Source organism: Prionailurus viverrinus, chromosome F2 (genome assembly GCF_022837055.1).
Source record: "Prionailurus viverrinus isolate Anna chromosome F2, UM_Priviv_1.0, whole genome shotgun sequence".
Classification (NCBI taxonomy): domain Eukaryota; kingdom Metazoa; phylum Chordata; class Mammalia; order Carnivora; family Felidae; genus Prionailurus; species Prionailurus viverrinus.
Window position 1 is genome coordinate 18,781,126 of NC_062578.1, and position 23,422 is coordinate 18,804,547.

General features: G+C 38.0%; 1 protein-coding gene across 4 annotated transcripts in view; it reads left to right on the forward strand.

Annotated features, from left to right (window-relative positions):
* The window catches only part of PREX2 (phosphatidylinositol-3,4,5-trisphosphate dependent Rac exchange factor 2), a 301,119-nt gene extending 279,228 nt beyond the window's left edge, over window positions 1-21,891 (forward strand). For 2 of the 4 annotated variants that reach the window (XM_047842583.1, XM_047842582.1), the window contains 3 exons: window positions 6,769-6,871; window positions 13,058-13,125; window positions 18,594-21,891. In XM_047842583.1, the coding sequence (XP_047698539.1) occupies window positions 6,769-6,871; window positions 13,058-13,125; window positions 18,594-18,639 (217 nt within the window). In that variant the 3' untranslated portion in view covers window positions 18,640-21,891. The remainder of the gene's footprint in view (window positions 1-6,768; window positions 6,872-13,057; window positions 13,126-18,593) is intronic. The other 2 variants (XR_007148625.1, XR_007148624.1) reach the window with 2 other exon arrangements.
* Window positions 21,892-23,422: the final 1,531 nt, after the last annotated feature.

Here is a 23,422-nt window from a genome sequence, read left to right on the forward strand (position 1 = left end):
GGCTCAGGAGGTCAAGCCTCCGACTCTTGATTTTGGCTCAGGTCATGATCTCACGGTTTGTGAGACAGAGCCCCGCGTCAGGCTCCACGCTGACCCTCTCCCACTCTCTCTCTGCCCCTTCCCCCCCCCAAGATAAGTAAAAGCTTAAAAAAATAAAGAGTTAAAAAACAATATATCGCACTTAAGCCCATTTAGGAAAATAAGCTTTGTCTCTTCAGGAGACTTAGTTGAGGCAGAGGTTTGGACGCTGATCGTGTTGTGCCCCTACCATCTAGAAAATGGACTGGCAACTGGAAGACTGTTTCACATGCTTTTTCTGACCTTTCCCTCTGCATTTTGACATACAACATAAAATTGGTACCTGATGTACAGAATCCGTTGGGACAAACATATGAAATAAAAATCCCAAAGAAACATAAGAGCAAGTGCAAATTACGGTCGGGTGAAGTCTATTTCTACCAAGCCCCAATTTGTAAAAGAGATAATGGTGGAAGTTTGTCATTCGCTTCATGAATTTATCATAATGATATCACATCATAATTTTATAAAATTAATAAAATTCTAAATTAAAAAAATTAACCACAGGGTTATTTCAATGACCAGCATTTAAAAATAAGTAGAGGGGCGCCTGGGTGGCTCAGTCGGTTGGGTGTCCGACTTCGGCTCAGGTCACCATCTCACGGTCCATGAGTTCGAGCCCTGTGTCAGGCTCTGTGCTGACTGCTCAGAGCCTGGAGCCTGTTTCAGATTCTGTGTCTCCCTCTCTCTCTGCCCCTCCCCCGTTCATGCTCTGTCTCTCTCTGTCTCAAAAATAAATAAACGTTAAAAAAACTTTTTTTTAATAAATAAATAAATAAAAATAAGTAGAAAGAGGTTTTGTAATAATTAAAATATAATGGGGTTTGGGAAATGGGATTTATGAAAGCTCACATTCCTCAAATTTTCCAAGTGATGTGTTGCTCATAATGAATTCATATAGACAGACTTACAGTGTGAGTGCAGTAGCGAAGTGGGGTGGAAATAGCATTACCACAGGCGTGGCTAAGTGTCGCTTAAGGTAATTCTTATGGCAGTTTATGAGGCCACTATGCCGGCTTTTATCATTTCACAGATGAGAAAATTGAGGCTGAGAGAGTTGAAGTAACCTGGCTGAAGACCTACAAAGACATCCAGTACCCCTGGTTATGACGTCCATGTTGTCAACTGCTATTCTGTATTCAGAAAGGTTTTGTGATATTTTGAAAGACACTCCAAAAGTGGACAAGCATTCCTTATGCGGGGAGAGCTTTGTGCAGTGGTACCAAATGTTGACCAAGCAGAAAGAAGTTCTGGGTAGAGGGGCAGGATGGAATAGCTGGAGTGTTGGGAAGATGGAGCAGAAAATGGGAGAGCAATTGGTAGAAATCCTTAAGCATCAGGATGAAGAGTTTGCTTTTGCAAATATTGCCTGGAAAGCAACTGAAGATCTTTTGAGTACAGTATTGATAGCATATTAAGGACAGATGCTTAGTAAATTATTTTGGTAATTTGCTTCACAAATTGTTATCTTACATCATATAATGTAAATGTTGGATTTTTTTTTCATATCAACCAAGGAAATAAGGGCCTCACTTACTCCTAAACTCTGATCCTCAAGGCCATGCATCTTGCGGGCCCAGACTACTTCTCTAACTTCATCTCCTCCTCTCTGTGTGACCCTGCACATCAAGCTTCACACTTGCTCTTAAGCAGACAGAAAATGCATTAACCTCAGGGCCTTTGCACTTGCTCTCCCTGAAATGGTCTTCCCAATAGCAGCACTTTTCTCTGCTGTTTCACCCTATTCAGTTTCTATTCCCTTAAAAATTTTCACTTTTCTGGATAACTTATCACCACCTGATATCCTCTATTTGCTTCTTTATTTTCTTTTTTCCTCCCCTTGAAGTTTAATCATCAAAAACGATGGTACTTTTTTTCTGTTTGCTGTTGCATCCCCAGCACACTGAAGTGGATAAAGATTTTAGGGTCTGAAGTTAAGTGCCCTATTTAAGAAAAAAGAATAGAAAAATTACAAAATGAAATAGAAGTGAAACTTAATATTTATTTATTTGGAATGCAAAAAAATTTACAAGATTTAAAATGCTGGCAAATACCACAAGCATTGTAAAATCTGAAAAACAAAAGACTGCCTCTTTTTTACTTTATTGCCTGACCCACCTCTGTAATTCTTCCCTCCACAGTTTTTGGTAACATACTCTTTGACTGCCTCTTCAAATTATAATTTTGTAATATAATCTACAGAGAGAATAGGAAAATAATTTTGTTCTATCTCTAGCATAGCTGAACAAGTTTTTAAAAATATATTGATTAGAAAAACCTTTTAATTTCAACATTATTGCTAAATCTCTTACACATTTTTAAATTGTTGTTGAATATGAAAACCCTTATAAGGTTCTTTAGCATATGAACCATAACGTTTGGAAGAATATTCCACAGACAAGCTTCTGGCTCTGTACATTTCTAGACTGGTTTTTCCAACACCACACACAACACCGGGTGCCTCAGGGTATGAATATTGCATTACAACCTTGAGCCCTGCCCCTCCTTTTCAACAGTAGGTAAGTGAGTTGCACAATGGACAGTACAAATGCTCTGGGATCCATTTCTACACGAGAAGACTACAGTAGCCTAACTAAAACTGAAGTGACTGCAAGTCATATATATAGGTTCCAGTCAGCCTAGCCTAAGTGTGTCCTAAGTCTACTTCCCAAGGGAAGTTGGGACAGACATAATTAGGTCAGCAGTCATAACTATTTGCGATTAAAACATTTTGCTTCAGACAGGGCATCTGGGTGGCTCAGTCGGTTGAGCATCCAACTCTTGATTTCAGCTCAGGTCATGATCTTACAGTTCATGGGATCGAGCCCCACTCTTGGCTCTGCTCACAGTGCAGAGCCTTCTTCAGATTCTCTCTCTCCCTCTCTCTGTCTCTCTCTGCCTCCCTGGCTTGTGCGTACCCACGCTCTCTCTCCCTCAAAATAAATAAATAAATAAATAAATAAATAAATAAATAAATAAATAAATAAATAAATAAAATAACCAACCTTTTGCTTTTGCAAACTTATAAAAGCATGTGACTATGTGAACAATTTGCTAGGGATCCATATAAGTAAGGGACCCTGACTTTCAACCTTTTTTAGCTTGTTAGTAAATCAGCTTCCTCCAGCACCTAATGGTACTTGTGGGTACAAAGTAGACACTCAAAAAATATTTGTTGAGTGAATGAATGAACAAAAGTTACTCCTTTGTGACTCTCCCCATAACATTGTTAAATCAGAGTGCCTTTCAAATTAAATTGGACCCATTAACTACAGGTTACATTTATCATATTAAAACTCTACAATATCTCTGATGTGATGTAGGATCTATTCTTAATACAAAATATGTCAAGAAGATTTATTCATTACAAGCACGGATATATTGACCCTTTCCCTTTTCTTTCTGTGGGGAAATTCACAATTTCTGCATAATTTTATAGCCCTGTCAAGTACATTTTCTCAGGAGTATGCCCTAAGCAGAGCTATTATTGGAATGTCTTCCTACTAAAATTATGGAACAACTTTCCTCAGTGTCTATGTTATATTTGCCTTTTTATCAAGGACAAATTCTACTCTGTGATCTTTATTTTTTTTTATTTTTGTGACTCCCAGGGAAGAGTTGTCTAAAATTTAAAAATGATACTACAACTAGAAAGACCTGAAAACTGAAGGCCCATGATTTCCAGGATGGAGTAGAACTATAGATCTAAGTTTTAATTTAACTGTCTAATATGAAAACAGTTATAGTGCTAGAAAGGAAACTGGTGGGTCAGATAAGAACTCTTGTCCTGAAAGAATTTGCTTAGGCTTCCCAGCCTTTGGTATGCTGTCTTCGTTCTCTTGTCCAGGGTTAGCAAAGCTGTCTCACTGGTAATCAACAAAGTACCTATAAAACCAAATGATCTCTTGTCAAACCTGACTGAGTATATACCTTTATGTACCGTTGCAAAACCATGTGCCATTTCTGGATCTAGAATCTTCCCAAGAATGCTAGAAGCAGAAGTCTTCTTGCAAATGCTGAATTTTTCCACTTGACATTCAGATACTGATAGCTGAGAGAAGAGAAAAAGCTAGGACGCAAATTTTGGTATATTAACAGCAAAGTTGTGGGCTTACTACTGAGCTTTCTTCCACATGCTTAATTCAGGAGAATGGAATCCTGTGATGCCATGATAGAAAAAGTGGGCTCCCACTGGACAAATCAACTGTGAGTCAAACACAGGCAATACTTCCCACAGGGACCTGGTTGTATCTTTTTAAGTGTTTCACTTTTTTAAAATTTCAAATTAATCTCGGGACCTAATTGGAACATACACAGTGGTTAGTATGAAAAGACGGATTAGATAGACAAAGCCATCTGGTTTTGATATGCTAGTGAAAGAAAATATATGTATCCATTTTAAGGTAGATTTTTCTGTTAGATGATGTGTGTGTGATTGATTCTAAAAAGGTGACACCTGAAGGTACCCTCTCCGAGAGCATATTACTGGACCACATTGGTTGATCAGGAGATTTTTAAAGTCTCTAGCAGATAATTTGCTGCTGTAGTACTGTTTACTACAACTTGAACTAGGGAGAAATAAATCGGTTTAAAAAGATTAAGAAAATGGATAAAAATTATAGGCTGCTTGTTAAAAATCCTTCACAACCAGTAAGTGTTTGTTATAAATAGAGGAAGGCAAGTCATGTTTTATCTAAAAGAACAGACATATTTAAGTTTGATTAGAAGAAGATAAAGATTTCTTTTAGTGTCATTCAGCTAGTATAATGAGTGTTATTGATTAAAATGTTGGAATCAATAAGGACTTAAAATTGGAGTAGAGGAGACCTTAAGGAGGTGGAAAAGGTTATGGCCTGTCAAATGAGCTGACAATTAAATGCTTTGTAAAAAATTGATTTTTTTTTTTTTAAGCGTGAACTGTCAACTAAACTTCTTGGCTTTCGTGGGCGTATGCTATTCTACAGCATGTGACAGCATATACAACTGCAACTACATATTATTATCAGACTCATACACTAAATGTTTGTGAACATACTACCAAAAGCTAATTGTAAAACTTTAGCCCATCTGAATATGTTATTAATGCTGTGTAAAGAGGTCATTTAACAGCCAATGAAACTTAACATGTTTCTCCTTAGAATCCAATCGTGTATAATAAGGCAGTAACTCATCAGGTTCTTTCTAAAATGTCAGCAGTAATGTTTTAAGCCCCTTACTCTTCTTTTTATTAATTCATCAGTATCAAAATCTAGCAGATGTTTTGGATTTCTATAGTTCAGTCTCTTAACCAAAGATAAGTGAGCTAGATATTCCTCACAGAGAAGCGATTGCATAGTAGACCTTTCATTTGTAAGGAAACACTGAACAGATCTAGAAAAATACACGTGTAAAAAAAAAACCAACAAAATACAGGAATGTAAATGCAAAAATGGAAAAAAAGACCATCCAAATATCCATGAATTGAAAAGTGCAGTAAAAGAAAATCTGCTCATGAATTTTACGAAAATTCAGAGACCAGCACCTGAAAATGTTAACAAATATGCGTAGGTTCTCAGAGCTGCCAAAGAAAAAAACGTGAAAGGACATAAAAGGAATTCCTTAAAAGGGAAGGCAAAGGACAAAGGACAAGGAGAAAGGCACAGCAATTACTGAAATCAGGGGCTGGATTCTGAATTTTCTCCTGGTTGCTCTGGGCATCACATTCCTGACTAACTAATTATAAGTTCCTTTTGAAAATTTTACAATCTTTTATATTGGGTCCAAGAAACATACTTTAAAAAAAATCAACTCTGATCTTAGTGAATATTAATTTCACTGTTTACTTTTCTAAGCCTTTTGGCATAAATTAGTATAAATCTATTAACTATCATATGTAGACATGAATGAAAAATATTAGGAAGTCATTTCTTTTAAGTTACATGGAATATCAGTAAGGAATAATGTCTGATAATTAGATTTTATTATAATTTTTTTAACTTTAGGTATATAAACTCATAAACGCAGTTCATTATGAGTTTGTTAAATTTAAATACTTAGGACTCCAGTCATGTAGCTCTCTGATCTATTTTTATTTTTATTTTATTAATTTTCATTTATTTATTTATTTACTTGTTTTTAATGTTTAATTTTGAGAGAGAGAGAGAGAGAGAGAGAGCGCGCATTCGCATGAGTAGGGGAGGGGCAGAAAGAGAGGGAGACAGAAGATCCCAAGCGGGCTCTGCCCTGACAGCAGAGAGTCTGATGTGGGACTCAAACTCACGAACCATGAGATCATGACCCGATCCGAAGTTAGATGCTCAACCGACAGAGCCACCCAGGCACCCCTATAATCTATTTTTAAGTAGGTGTTCTATGTAGAAAAATCAATGGTTCATTGTCCAGTTGTTTCCATTTTGGCTGGCGGTTTTGATTTTGACATTAGTCTAGGGTAAGAAAAATAATTTTCCTTCTATCCTTCTGAGTTCTTAGCTGAGACCCCTATAATAAAATATTAATGAGAGAAAAACAAACCGTTTATTAACGTGTGTACCTTATGTATACATGGAAGATACCCAAAGAAAAATGAATAACTCTCTGAGGAGGCAGATTTTGGGCTAGCATATTCTGTTGCCCTTCATTAGTAACCCAAAGCGTTTTGAAGTCCTTAATGGGAACTGGTGGCATTTGACTTGCTTTTGCCTTTGCACACAGGTGCACCCTGAGCGTGACACTGGAGCAGGCCATCATTCTGGCCAGAAGCCATGGACTGCCTCCTCGCTACATCATGCAGGCTACAGATGTGATGCGGAAGCAGGTAAGTCACACACAGTTTAGGGATTGTTTTACAGGACCTGGTTTTTTTTTTTTTACATTTTCCATGTGTATTTATTTTTGAGAGAGAAAGAGAGAGAGAGGAGGAGGAGCAAAGAGAGAGTGAGACACAGAATCCGAAGCAGGCTTCAGGCTCCAAGCTGTCAGCACTGAGCCCAACTCGGGGCTTGAACTCACAAACTGTGAGATCATGACCTGAGCTGAAGCCAGAGGCCCAACCGACAGAGCCACCCAGGTGCCCCTATGGCACCTGGATTTGAAGGTTCCTTTTAATCAGGATTTATCAGGTTTAATGAGGATTAGTCAGCATTTATCAGGTGTCTGATTAGTGCCTGGATGTGGGGGACACTTTTTCAGGCTCAGAGAGTAAATGTGAACAAGAAACACTCCCAGGGACGAAGGCAATACAGACATCTATATGAGGATCCTCCAAGAAACCAAGCCAACCTGGAAAAAAGGATGTGTAAGAGATAACCAGAAGGAGGAAAGGGGTTGGCCAAGTGTAATGGGCAGGAGTGGATTTGAGGCTTATGTAAGGAGCAAGGGCAAAGGCTACATGGCATTTTCTGGGCATCGCAGGTGATTTAGTAAGGCTCTGGAAATAGAATTGAGGAAGAGCGTGCGGGCAAGAAGGAAGAGGGAAGAATTGAAGGCCCTTCTTGCTCCTGGAGCTCTCAAAGTGAAGTCCAAGCCATGCTAAGAATTTGGTGCATTATTCTGAAGATAAAAGCACATATCTCAAATTTTCCTTCAGAGGATGAAGAGTAGTCTTTGGGATGTCATTAGGTCACTGAAGTATTTATAGGTGGGAATAAACTCTCATAAAGAGAATGAGCTTTTGTTACAGTACCCAATGGTATTTTAATGTGATAGTTTGGTTTCTAACGCTTAAAATTCTTTTAAAAGGTAACAAAAATGCATTAACCTCCAACTTATTATTAGGAAAATGTGCCTTATATAATAGAAAAGACACAACTTATTAGAAAGACAAGAGTTGGAAAATATCAATTTTATGTTTTATTCTGCCACAGTTTCTCAGGGTAACCACAGAAAATTGATTTAACCAATATTTATTCTTGCTGACTTGGTTTGAACTGCCCAATGATAGTAAGTGATTTAGTTTTTAAGATATGCTTTTGTAGTTAAAACTTATTTGTTTACTAAAGACTTAGTGTATAACTCTTATGCAAACATACTAATCTCTGTGGGTTTGCTCCCAAGATATACTACAGAATGTAAAAAAAAAAAAAAATCCTGGAAGCAGTCATAAGTGATACCAGCACTGGTTTGGGGTCTGTAATTCAGGAATAAAGTACAATGAATGGATATACATTGGAGCTTCGAGGTGGGCACCCTGGAGCTGGAGATTGAAAGCCAAGATCTGACAAGGTCTAACAGGGATTTGCTAAGTAAAGGTTAAATCCACAAGAAGCACAGGGCACAGTATGGTTCAGCTAGAAAAGGGCAACTACAGATGCAAATGCCAGCAGATTTTGGAAGGATTTTTTGGATGGATATAATACAAATTTGGTTTTAAAAAGTAGACCAAAGTAAACTTGTGATTATTCATTTCAGGGTTGGGTTTGGGATGCCAAAAGTACAGAAAGACACTAAGCATTCTGTTTCACTCTGTTACTGTTAGAATAACTTTGAGTGGAGACTTGGAGGGGCCATCTCGAAATTATGGTTTACAGCAAGACCAGGAGACTGGTTATTAACCTGTTTTAGAATAATCTAGTACAGGAGTAATGATGAATTCACTAGATATACATTCTTACTATATGGACTTCAGTAATCAAAAACGTTTAAGTTCTTACACGTGAGAACGGACATCTATAAACTACAGGGGGGAAAGTAAAAACCGTATTATGTAAGCCTTAGTGACTTATTTAACCAGTGCAAACCTTTTTGAAATACAATATACATGCTATATTTACATATATTATTATATGTATTATTATATATTTATAAAATGTAACAAGGAAACTGAAAAGTTATGAAGTTTCTTATAAAATTTCTAAACTGCAGTTTTTCAGTATTCATCACTTCTTCCTTCTATTTTTTTTTTAATAAATATATTTAGAATAGGTAGCTACCCTCCTTTGTTACTGGTTTCTCTGCTGCAAATATGGCATCTCCAGGTGGATCTGAAACAAAGAACTGGTTTCTGACTTCTGTACGGAAGATCAGAGAGCCTGGGGCCCTCTCTTTAGAGAAAGTGGGTTAAACTGGGGTACAAGGGGATTTTCGCAGCGTTCCATCTGCTGCCCATCCTCTCTCCAGTGTCCAGCTGTTACAGGCAGTGGAATTAGTGGCTGGGATCCAGTCTGCAAGCCAACTCTTACCTACCTGTGATCTAAGTAGTTAGAACACAAATGGGGATCAAAGATCTGACTTTCCTGTTCCTTTTGTTTCTCAAACATTTAGACCCAACTCTCCAGAGACTGAATGGTTGACATGTTTGCCAGATCAATGAGTAATATTTTCTAAGATCTTTAGTTTCTTTTTTAGGGAGAAGCACTTCAGCATGATTGATTGTATGGTTTTCATGTACAGCTTTGTATATCTATTTTTCATAGACTTGTTTAATGCTCTGGTTAGTTAGAAGGAAAGCTGAAAGATAGAGGGAAGGGTACTATGCCCCTTCTAATTTTTTTGATAATGACTATAATAATCCTAAGCAGCACTTTTACATAACCAACTGATCTGATTAATACAACGTTTGAGGGAGAAGCTTTCATTTACATTAGAAACAAAGTTTTCTTTTTTTTTTTAAATTTTTTTTTTTCAACGTTTATTTATTTTTGGGACAGAGAGAGACAGAGCATGAACGGGCGAGGGGCAGAGAGAGAGGGAGACACAGAATCGGAAACAGGCTCCAGGCTCTGAGCCATCAGCCCAGAGCCCGACGCGGGGCTCGAACCCACGGACCGCGAGATCGTGACCTGGCTGAAGTCGGACGCTTAACCGACTGTGCCACCCAGGCGCCCCTAGAAACAAAGTTTTCTATTCTACAAATTATACTTTCCACGTATTATTGGGTGGAAGACCGCCTCAATTTTTTTTAAATAAAACTGGAATTTCAGAGTTCTGTCTCCTTACCTACAATATCAGGACATTATACTGGGCACAGTAACAAAGGCTGAAGAAGATGTGATTCTTCCCCCATCTTATGGTGGCCATACATAGGCAGATCATCATGATACAGGTACCAATAGACAAGTGGTATACAACCTCAGTGTTTTTGGACATAAGACAGGGAATAAATAAGTGAGTAAACTGTGAGCCTCTCAGTGGCTGGGACACTGAGTATAGTTTGTTTTGGTGGGCATAGGTTTCCAGAATAGTACCTGGCAGAGAGTAAATGCTAAATGGCGTGTGTTCAATAGTTCAATGGTTCAATAGTTCTAACTGGGATAACCAGAAAGAGGCTTCATGCAGAAAGTGATACCATGATAGTGATTTAAAAGCATAGATTCTTGAGCCAAGCAACCTCAGTTTGAATCCCAACTCCAGTGTTTACCATCTGTATCATTTGGGACAAGATTCTAAGTCTCTCTGTTACTTAGTTTCCTCATTATTAAAACAAAGATTTTAATAGTACTTGCCTCGTAGTGTTGCGAGGATATACTCAATGCACTTAAAACAATACCTGATATAGTGAATGACCGATTAGTTATTAGCCAAGATGATATTTGATTTGAGCCTGGGAGGATAAATGGGAGTGGACAGGTAGGGAAGAGGAGAGAGGAGGTCCTTGGGTAGAGGAAACAACATAAATAAGGGTGGAAAAGTGCAAGTACCTGGCATGTTGAGTATATGAAGAATTATATAGTTGAATTCACTGTGGAATACACCAACAGTTGTGTTCAGCATGATGAACATCAGTGTGATTTGCAACCTTTGAAGAAAGCAAAAGCCTTTCTACAGACTACTCAGTGGAATATTATGAGACTAAAAACAAAAGTAATTATACACAAACACTATAGCCTAGTAAATCTATTTCTCACAGGGATATGATTTAGAATTTCTAAAACTAGCTTATGTGTATACTAGGTTTGAAGAGATAAGTAAATATATTGTAAGTAATGAGAATAAAGTTTCTTACTGTCAGAAAAGGAAGTTACAAATAGGGAAAGGGAGAAGGCTATAATCCAGAACAAATCCTGTGGTGTGGATTGGGATCAGAGGTAGCAATTTGAACTGATGGATACACACACACGCATGCACGCACACACGCGCACGCATTTAGAAATAAATACAGATGTTTGAGTATGTTTGCCATTAGTTAAATAGCTCTGTCTACTCAGACGACCTAGAAGCAGTTACATGCCAATAGTAGCAGTGAGCATACCCAGTGTCCAGATCTTGGGTTCCAAATATAATTCTCCATTGAAAAGAGCCACAGTGCTTGGAGAAGTGGTTAATCTCCACAACATAATTATTAACTACAAAAAGAAAAGAAGTAACTTTACAGTGGAAAAATCTGGCAGACACCGCTTGAACCGAGTGATGACAGTTACTGTCACCGATAAGATGTAGAGAAGTCATGTGATATGGTGATGGTCAACATCAGTGGTCTCTTGCACTGAGGAGGCACAAAATCACTCTTGTCCAAAATGCATGTCTTCTATCTGATCGTGAGGAAACAGCTGACAAGCCCAAACTGAGAAATATTCTCCAAAATAATGACCAGTACTTATCAAAAGTATTAAGGTCATGAAAGACAAATCAAATCCAAGGAAATGCCATGGATCAGAGGACCAAGGGGACAAGAAAACAGAATGTAGTATGGGATCCTGGGTTGGATCCTGGAATAGAATCAGGACACAAGGGGGAAATGGTGAAATTTGATTAAGACTTACAGCATTATATGAACATTGATTCCCTGGTTTTGACCATCATACTCTGCTCAAGTGAAGGGTGAGCATTAGAGAGAGTTTACATAGCTGAGTTAAGTATGTGAACTTTCTGTTCTGGTGTTACAACTTTTCTCTAAGTCTAAAACTACTCCAAAATGAGTTATTTTTTAACTGCTTAATTATAATTCCTAAATTCCTTCCCATCTGTCTTTTTGCCACCCCCACCCCTTTTCCCTATTTGCTTTCCTTTATTTGGTCCATCTTGAGAGGATATATTCTTTTGTTTTCCTTTCTTCCTTTTCTCCTTTTCTTTCTTCCCTTCCCTTCCGGTAGTTCAGAATTTGGTAGCAAGAAAGAGAGTTTCAGAGATTTTGTATTTCTTTATTTTATTTTTTAAGTTTATTTATTTATTTCGAGAGAGAGAGCACAAACAGGGGAGGGGCAGAGAGAGGCAGAGAATCCCAAGCAGGCTCTGCACCATCAACACAGAGCTCAACACGGGGCTCAAACTCCCAAACCGTGAGATCATGACCTGAGCTGAAACCAGTCAGAAACTTAACCAAGCCACTGAGATGCCCTAGAGTTTCTTTAAAACCACTCTCCTTCAACTGTTCTCAGCCCCAAACCCTGGTGTTTAGTTCTATGTAGTAACTAATTCCCATTAGGAACTGAACAATGATTATATTCATTCATGAACTTGACAAGTTGTGAAGACTTTTTCATTGCTAAAGTGCATTGCCTTTGTACTATAAAGTTTGGGGCAGAATTCTTACATTTCAGAGATCCACACACACATGCCTTGTCCAGAATTGCTTTAGAACTATTTAAGAAAATATTTTCTTGATAAATACTATGAACTTTAAAATAGCTGATTATTCAGCTAAGGATAAAACAGGTTTGTGAGTGCGATAGAACTGTGATTTTCTGTTCCACAAAAGTGAGGACACAGCACATATTTGTAGCCTTCTCGTTTCTTATTTTCAACATCTAAAGTATTGCTTGCTTCTAGGAATAAAGACATAGATGAGATAGTGAACAGGAAGCTGTGATTTAAGTTTATTTTGAATGATTTAGGTAGCTATTGAAATAAATATCAACCCTTTGGAAAAATATGTCAGCATATTTTGATACTTAAAGCATTAGTTTTGAAAATGCTCAGATGATAATTTTTCTCTTCTGCTTCACCTCATCTCTCTTGATGTTATATACATTGTTGGAATAAATATTCTACACTCAAATGTTCATGGTATGCTAAATAATTACTAATACAATGTAGAGCTAAAAATGATTTTCCCTACTTCTCTCAGGGAGCAAGAGTTCAGAACACAGCAAAGAATTTGGGAATCAGAGACAGAACCCCACAGTCTGCTCCAAGGTAAGTGACTCCCCAGGTCTGCTCTTTCCCAAAGGGCTTACCGCCACATCCAAGGCAGTGTCACTTACATCTAATGCACCTGCCACAGTACATGCCTAGTGAAGTACTGCATATAATCATGGAAATTGGCCTCGTAAACACTCTGTGGCTAAATGTGACTAGTCATAAGTGGTCTCTGAATTCAATGAAATTTTAAGGGAAGCAAACTTAGAGGTAGCAGGTAGAAGTCTTGACATTATTCTGTTTTCCAAGTTCCATCATGAATTCAAAGACAAAAGTCCACACAGGTACTACTAATATTTGTAACCCAAGTGTACCGAACTACCAAAATGCCATTTTCATTTGTTTTTCTCTGCCTGACATGCTGTTCCCTCTGGCATGATTGCTTTTCCCATCTGTGTCTGTATGGAAAACTCCTACTTACCCACAAAACCCTTTGTGTCCTTTTCTCAATGCCCTCTTCTCTTTGAAGTCTTGGCTGAGTTTTCTTCCTCTTTGTGCTCCCTTAGCATCTTGTGTATTGGTCTTTTATAGCTCTTTTATAGCTCTGTGTTACAATATACTGTTCCATGTCTCCTCACCCAACCTGAATGTGGATTCTCTGGTGGCAGAGAATATGTTTTTTGGATTTTATTCCTGGCTGATCATAGTGCTGTACAGTAGACATTGAATATCTGAACTGATTTCAAGAACTTGCGAATGAACAAATGAATGAATGAGCTTTTTGTTTGTGGTCATATCAAATATTCACAGTTCACATATCATAACAAGAAAAGACTCTAGGGGCACCTGGGTGGCTCAGTTGGTTGAGCATCTGACTTCAGCTCAGGTCATGATCTCACAGTTCATGGGTTCAAGCCCCTCATTGAGCTCACTGCTCTCAGTGCAGAGCCCGCTTCCGATCCTCCCTCCTCTCTCTCTGCCCCTTTCCTGCTCATGTTCTCTCTCTGTCAAAAATTTAAATTTTTTTTAACTTAAAAAAAGAAAGGACTCGGGGCGCCTGGGTGGCGCAGTCGGTTGAGCGTCCGACATCAGCCAGGTCACGATCTCGCGGTCCGTGAGTTCGAGCCCCGCGTCAGGCTCTGGGCTGATGGCTCGGAGCCTGGAGCCTGTTTCCGATTCTGTGTCTCCCTCTCTCTCTGCCCCTCGTCCGTTCATGCTCTGTCTCTCTCTGTCCCAAAAATAAATTAAAAAAAAAAAAAAAAAAGAAAGGACTCTAATTCACCTTTAGAATAAATGGACATGGAGACAGCCATCAAAGAAATGTTAATTTCATTTCCCTGGTGACAATAAGGTAAGCAGCCATCTATCTTGAAGTGGGGCAAAATTAAATAATCTCTTTTACATTTGATTGTTTTTATATGTTGGCATTTTAACAAAAAAGAGACTCCTCCAGGCACTGTCACAGACAAGACACTTTCGTTTTCTATTTACAAAGCAGTTACCAGAGTGAGAATGATGACAGCAGCATTTATGAAGTTATATTTCATCCTAAAAAACTCTGTGGGCAGTAGAAGTACTTTCACAAGGGAAAACATATTTTCCCCCTGAAAATGGATGGAGCACTCATGTTCTAATTGTGTTTATTTTTAGTGTTGGCACCTAACTTATTTAATCCTCAAGTCTTGTTAATGTTATCTTTCATAGTTGATTAAGTTAGAAAAACTGTTCCTAAGGAGTCATTTCACATAGGCATTCTCTCTCTGGCACCTTGAGCCGACGTGGTATATTGTGATAACGAACCCAGTGAAGTGTTAAAATTCCAATAAGAAAACAAGACAATGGTTTAGCAAGGTCTTCATAGCTAGAGCTAATAAACAGAAGGGTTAAGATAAGACTTCAGCATCCTGATCAATAAACCAATACGCAAGCGGAATACAAGAAAAGAAACTGATGGACTCACTTTTTTCTTTATTGTATTGTGTTTTAAAACTCTTGAACTGAAACACAATAAAATGTGCCAGCTGTAAAGTTGACATTTTTATAAGAGAATAATAATCCCCAAAGAGAAATCTAAAGTAATTTTTAATTTAATCCTATTTATTCTTTCACCCACTCTATAAATATTTATTGAGGACTTAAGAAATGCAAAGCACCCTGCTCTGCTTCGTGGAGGGTAGAAACATGAGATGGAAATAGAACCATCCCTCAAGGACCTTTCAGTTAAAGAGATGAGATGAGAAAACATAACTGGAAGGAAAGGTAGAATATAAGAAGCACTGTGTGAGGGGTGGGATCCCGCCCAGCTGGGCACCAGGGTTCCTGTCCCAGAGACAACAAATTTAAGAACAATTTGCTAGAAGAAGAATATTCTAGGATGACACCAAATCTTTGGGTTGGACGACAATGGGCAAGGTGACATTGGGACTAAGGATCGATGGGACACCCAAATGGAAATGGCTTTGTGGGCAATACAGTGTTCTTCCTCCTAACTTTCATACATTGGATCTTCAGATTAATCAACTTATCTTCATCATGAACCAAATATTACCTTTCAGATATAAAGGTACACTGGTCTTATTTTCTGTTAGATCACAAAACCTGGGAACTATTGTGCTACAATAGCTTGATTTATTTTATTTGTTTAATTGTGAAGCAGCATACTGAAGTGGTTACACGTGAAAAACATGGTTTTGAGTCCCAGCTCCTGCTTGATGACCTGATTTAGTCAGATTACTTATTTTCTCTGAGACAGTTTTCTCATCTTTAAGATAGGGAGAATTGCCTTGGGACAGATTATTATTGACACTGTAGCCTTGAAAATGTCTCTTTTGCCATGTACAAGGATGAAGGGCATGATCTGTAGGTTGAAGTTTCAAAGTTTTACTCTCAGCAGATTTGGATTTGGGCTGGAAATACCAGCTCCAAGATGGCTGCCTGAGCCCAAACAGGAAAAGAAGAAAGTGGAGCCAGGAACAAACCTTTTCATGCAGGGGCACTGGTGTGCATGGGTGGAATGAAACTATGACAAGGGCCCCAAGGTGTTGGGCAAACCAAGGCCTTCTGTTACCTAACAATTTAGCTGACAAAAAAACAAATGCCTCAGTGCAAGGTAAAAGCCCAACTCTTAACTATTACATTTTACTTCCCAACTCTATCTGCCTGTTCTAAATTCCCAAAGCCCCACGATTTCCATTACAAATGTGTCTGAACTCAAATAACCCTGAGTCACTTCCAAGAAGCCTCACAGAAGCTGGATCTGCCCAGTTCTGCAGTATCCAGAGCTATTATTTCATTAGGTGATCACACGGAGTAGCCTTTTGCCAATTTGCAAGGCAGACATTTCAAAGACTTGCCTACACAGTGGCATTAGTTCCATTATGTGGAAACGTGCAGTGCAAGGTAATGGAATGTGATGGCTCAGCCCAGATCTCACGGGGTAGGACATTTGCTACCCAGCTTACTGTTTGTGTTCTACCTGAGTAAGGCCACTGCCTTTCCCTTCATTAGGCAGTGCTGTAAGGAAAATGAAAGGATCAAAATTAAAGAGGAAAAGAACTTTCCGATCATTCCATTATTCCGGCACTGGGAATGCATTTTGAAGCAAAACTGTAGTTTTTTACTGCAAAGGCAGCTTTGAACTATATCAGCTCAATTTAATGTATTCTTTTCTCTGGGAAAGATGAAATAAGCTTTTCTGATGTGAGATGTCCTTATTTCAGTATTCATTTTCTTCCATGGAGATTACATGAAGAGCATTAAGCACCTTTCAGACTTGAATAATCTCCAAAGGCAGTAACTTTTTCCTGTGTGTTTCCAGACTGGGAAAGTTTATGTTGTTAACTAGGTTTCTAACTCAATATTCAAACTTTGTCATTCTTTTCCCCTTTGATTTAGAATTAGCATGGGATTAAATGTTGAAGGAGAAGGAAACATAATTTGCTAAGTTTGTCAACAACTCCTGTAAACTGTGTTCAATTTAATTTGTATAAGAAGGGAATCACCATGCTACCCCATCCCTGAGTTTGGAGTACTTTTGAAAAGGAGCAAAGTTGAAACCTGTACTTAATGTTATATTTTAGGTTTTTTTTTTTAAATTTGTTTAATGTTTATCTTTGAGACAGAGAGAGAGAGTGCGCACAAGCTTGCCAGGGGAGGAGCAGAGAGAGAGAGAGAGAGAGAGAGAGAGAGAGAGGGACAGAATCCAAAGTAGGCTCCAGGCTCTGAGCTGTCAGCACAGAGCCCAATGCAGGGCTCGAACTCACAAACTGAGAGATTGTGACCTGAGCCGAAGTTGGACACTTAACCGACTGAGCCACCCAGGCGCCCCTGTACTTAATATTTTTATATCACGGATGAGGCTCTCAAGTAGGGCCAGCATGGCCATGGAGCTATTAGGACTGTGAGTATATGTAGTCTAACATCTAGCCACTTCAGTCAGCTGATCGTCTCTCAGACTGTGCTTTTAATAATGGGTGTGCCCTGTCTGGTCACTGTGGCTGTCTTGCAGCTATTTTATTTAAATATTGAGAGAGAGAGAGACAGAGAGAGAGAGAGAGAGAGAGAGAGAGAGAGAGAAGACAGGCAGAGAGAGAGGGAGGGAGAGAAGTCCAAGCAGGCTCTGTGAGGTCAGTGCAGATCCCGGCATGGGGCTGGAACCCACCAACTGTGAGATCATGACCTGAGCCGAAACCAAGAGTCAGGGGCTGAACCGACTGAGCCCCCCAGGTGTCCCTGTCTTGGCAGATATTACGTTCCCCTTAATTTGGTTCTGGAGTTAGGATATTCTGGAGAATGTGGAGCTCTGGAGCTTGTACAATCCTAATTCAGTCCCCCGAGCTTTGCCTCAAGACACCCAGACCTGGGATGTCAAGAGGGAGCCCTTCCTGGCATCTCCACTAGTTCAAGTAGATTCCTTGAGCCACTTGAATCTCCACTTGATTCTGCTGGCAGATGAATGGAACAGTGGGTGGAGATGGGCAGATATTCCCGAGGAAACACTGGATAATTGTGCCTTTGAGATTCAGGCCTCAGGACTCTGCCACATCAGCCTATTCGTAACTGACTGCACCCAAGACGTGGTACAGAATGAAACAAATTTCGAAAACTAGTCAGGAAACCAGTAGACCCCTATGAGAAGGTGCTGTTTTGCTACAAATTAGTCATGATAGACAAGATGGTAATTATCACTATAGTATCATCTCCTAGAACTCAGAGAATCAGTTTTGCTGCCAGCAAGGTGAACAGTCAGGGCAGGCAGCACTGGAGCAGAAGCAGCTGGTGTGGGAAAGATGACATTGCGTAATCAGTAGTCGTCTCCACTTATACAGAGACATTGGTGTTTTCTGAAAACTAGAACTGAAGTTTTGGAGTTTGCTAATTCATAAGTAATTTTTAGTAAAATAGGCAATATGATCATGGCTCCTGAACCAGGAACTTTTTGTCAATATATTTTTTGTACCAGTAGAAACATCTCAGGTAATGGCAATACGCCAGGCTGCTGTCACACTCTTCCCTGCCTTTCCTAGGCTGTACAAGCTGTGCGAGCCGCCTCCCCCTGTTGGAGAAGAATGAGGAGAATCCCCAAGGAACCAGGCAAGCAGAAGCTTCTGAACACTAGACAAAAGACATGCTGGCTAAACATTCTTCATTCAAGATAAATAAATGAAATTTTTTTCTCTAGCTCCTTCCCCATGGAGTAAATAACCAATGTTCTTCTTGTACGTGGATACTTGTGCCGGAAATGGATGAGAGATCACTCAGACCATCTGTAGCTTCACAAACTAATCTGTCTATGTATTGACACTAACTATTCATTTTTAGGGTAAATTTTGTCCTTGGAATTTATGAAAAAAAAAACAGGTAAACAATGAACCATTGTGCCTCCTCTCCCATTAGTTAGAATTATTTCATTGTGTTTGTTTTCATCTTCTCTGAATGGAATCATGTGATAATGGATATTTCCACTTGAAGAAGTCTTTCACTGAAGAAAGATGGACACACTTTTCAAATCCTCATACAGAAATGTTACAGACCACATAGACTGGGTGTTATTGTAGGCATTCGGTCCCCTACCTGCATCAGAGAAAGTATGATTTGTGAATGGTGAAGAGCATGCTTGACTCTTTTTCCTACGGGTTTATTTCTCAGTAACAGAGAAGAGAGCTGAATGAGGCTTCTACCAAGACTTTCTTCCCACTGCTTGTGGTGGGAAGCACTGCTTGGTGCTCGTGGACAGTTCCAGCAAGTGGGTGCTGTCATTGGTCTCTGAAATGGCATGGCTTCCTAGGGCCACGTGTACTGGTGCTGTGCCACAGGTGGCCAGGGGGTGGAGAGGGGTGGAGTGGGGTGGAGATCAGGGAGGTACGGGAGGGGAGAGCGGGGTAAAGGAGGAAATTTAAGTCCATTTAAAAAGTCAAATTTTAACTTAGAAAGATACCTAAAATTCTTACTTTTATTAAGACTTCCATATGAGATGTGAGACTCTGAAGAGAATACACCGTGCTGAGTATTTTTCTATCAAGGTATGTGTACAACAGTGAAAATAAAGCATTATTTGTTGAACTGCACAAGGACTATTAGAGACCTTGATAATGTATGGAAGCACAAGGTGTATTCTATTTTCATTCTAAAATACACGTCATTTTTATCATTTCTATGTTGATTAAATAATATTGTTTTTTAGTGTAATGAATACAGTAATATTGATTTTGAATCTATAATTCTCAAAACAGTTAAAATGCCCTTCCTGTGATTGTGATGAGTATATGGATTTGGACTAATTTAGTATGTGAAATGCTTTTCATAACTAAGGTATATACAGATGATTATTACATTTTAATTTATGAAATTTGATAATGATTTTCAGATGATCATTAAAAATCTTCACTGCCATCAGTTGTGTATTGAATAACAAAAATTCTGTGTTATACATATACCAGTTATTCATACACTGGTCAAGCTGATAAAAATTGTTCTTTGGCACAGAAGCACTTAAAATTTTTGCAATAAGTCCTTATATATAATAAGAGATAAACTCAAAGTTTTCAAAGGAAACGTTGAACACTTTGAATTTAATGAAGATATTACCTTAACACAAATACCTATATTAAGTATATCTTAACTTTCAGGGATTTAACATTCTTGATATTATTATCAACTGATCCTGAAGGTCCATGACATTAGTATTTTGCGATTTTCCTGTACTGAAAAATTGATTACTTTCACTGTGGCTAATGAGTGAGCAAAACTGATCAACTAGAAGTATTTTTCATATTGTCTTTACTGTTTTCTAGTCACCATCCTAGAAGCCTTATTTCTCATTAGAAGGATGAAGGGGTCACTTCAACACTTCAGTCATACTTTGCTATGTTTCATGGAGGAAATTATCTGCAATTATAGTATGTATAAAATAGCATATTTTTAAGGGTCTATTCTCTATATAGTAGGATGTGCTTAATATTTTAAGGGTTAAATGTAGTGTAAGTGTACCAACCTTCAGAGTGCTTGGTACTTTTTGAATGCTCCAAAGTTAGTAATGATTTCTATTCTCATCAGTCCCTGTCATTTTTTATTACAATAAAAATTGTAGCTAACATTTAAGTAGTTACTATGTGCCAAGCGGTACCTCCAAGTGCTTTATCCCAATTTGTTGTTATTGTTTCACTAATCCTCACAAAGACTGGGATGGTGTCTTTTCATCATCCCCATTTCACAGTTGAGGAACTGAAGCAAAGAAGGGCCCAGTGACTCGTCCAAGACCACAGGACTGACCAGTGACAAAAGTAGGATTTAAATCCAGGAAGTCTGCCTTCTTAATGCATTACGCTGCTTCTCCATATTCACGTAAGAACTGTTGTAATGTTACCCATTATTTGTTAGTAAAGTTGTGACATGTGTTGCCATTAAGTTATACATTTTATATTGAGTAAAAAATGAATGGAAACATATAAAATGTCTTTAATATGTGAAAATCATAAGATTTCCTAGGCATTTTACCATTCTGGATACACATTTTGAGGCAACGCAGTGCTGTTGCAATCTGAAAAAATAGATTCCTCATAATTGAAGGTAACAATTTTAGGTATGTTTTGAAATTCTGGAAAAGTATACCATATAAAATTTGACTACGATTCCAAAACAGTGGTAGCAGTAAAAAAGAAAATGTCCAATGAGTGAATGGATAAAGATGATTTTTCAATATCATAATTTGCCTCCACGTGACACTGGACACTTAACTGGCCATGAGTTTTTAGAATGAATTTACCTAAATGCTCGCATACTCCTCTAGAACTCCTTGAAATGTTGCTAAAGCCCTACCAACAGCTCTTCCAAGTTCTGAGTTTGGACATTTGCTTCTCTTCACCTAAAGGGGAAGGTCATGCATAGAAATTTTGGTTCTTAACGTGGGATCTAAGTCAAAAATAATTGCTAACTAGTAATCCATAGTCAATACATCTTAAATATTCCATGATATCTTATAAAGTTATCTAATATAAAATATAACAAAACTTAATATAATGTTAACAGAATGAGCAATTTGAAGAGACTAGAATTTTCCATCTATTTCCGTAATTGTTTAACAAGAAACAAAGAAACAAAGAAGAATTCCTGTACTAGCTTTACTTCTATTGGATATATAAAGTTGAATTTAGGAGGTAAGCTTTATTTTATGAACTAATATTCTAATCGTAGAAGTCTCACACTATGTTCTGTCTCTCTCTCTTTTTTTTTTAAGGTTTATTTATTTGTTTCGAGAGAAAGTGAAAGAGAGAGCAATCAGGAGAGGGGCAGAGATAGAGGGAGAGAGAATCCCAAGCAGTCTCTGTGCTGTCAGGGCAGAGGCTGACGCGGGGCTCGATCCCAAACCATGAGATCATGATCTGAGCCGAAGTCAAATGCTTGACTGACTGAGCCAGCCAGGTGCCCCTATTTTCTGTCTCTTTAAATCATATTCTTCCAGTGACCTAGCTTCCCTATGCATTCAGTGGTCACTCTTCTTGTAGTAACAATGTTTAATTTAAAATGAGGCTAATATCTTATGACACTATAATATATATGAGATTACAATGATACTCATTCTGACTCTATTGATTTAAATTTTATGATAGTTAACTAAGTTCAGAATGAGATGAAATTAATGTTGGTACTAACTATAAAAACCAAGAAAATAAATAGTTAAAAACAAAATCGTGAGGGACATATTAACTAATTAAAAAAAAAATAAACTATTTGGGGCACCTGGCTGGCTCAGTCAGCGGAACATGTGACTCTTGATCTCAGGGTTGTGAGTTCAAGACCCACGTTGGGTGTAGAGATTACTTAAAAAATAAAATCTGTAAAAAAAAAACAAACAAACCCAAAAACAAAGAAAAGAAACTATTTTCAACCCTCTGAACATATACATTTTATAGAAAAAATAATATTTAGTGACATGGAAGCTTTTAGTTGAGAGTTAGTTACTCTATATATTTGACAATAATGCATCTGTATGTAAAGTACTAAAGTATTCCTTCATTAGTTCATATAGATCTTTTCCCATGTAGCATGAGTTAAGACAGATTACAGGGCGTATTTTTACTCACTTGTATTAAAAAAAAATAATACTGAAGTTTAAAATAGATATCAATACTTTAAGTCATTTTACTTTACATTTTACTTTAAAGGACATATTTAGATTTTTTTCACTAGTGGTATTTACTAATATTGAAACTAATGTTTGGTATGTGACTAAATTGCTTCTGAATTTTTGGAAACTGTGTTTGATTCTTAAAGACTTATTTTTAAGTGGATTAACATAGTAAATTATACTTCCCCAAAGCCAGTGGTAGTTATTCATTAACGTGTTTGTATATACTTGTATTTGTGTTGAATTTGCTGAATGAATAGTCAGTTGTTCTGCTTAAGTATAAAGGCAAAAGCTTTTGAAATAGTTTTGAATAATCTAAACTCCAATTAATAAAAATATTCTGTACTCTATCAGAGTTTTGAGGTTTTAATGATAAGCCTCAGAAAAAATTCACCCTACATGAGACAAAAGAGGTGGGGAAAAGTCATGAGAGGAATCTGGGCCAAAAATGGGCCCAGGCTAATTCCTTTAACATAAAGTGGTCACAGTCTTCCTAGGTGCTGCAATTCTGTAATTGTCATTACAGTTAGTCTTTGCTTTAAAAAATTTTTTTTACTACTTCGAACCTTTGCCATTAACAATGATCTCAGCATTCATATGGCCACATTGCATGCATGGAAGACTGTACAAGTATGGCCTGTGCATGCCCTAGCTGTTGTCCCATAGACACTTGGCCTACTTCACTCAGGATAGCCTGCTTCTCTCACTGAGAAGAGACATCTGAAGTCT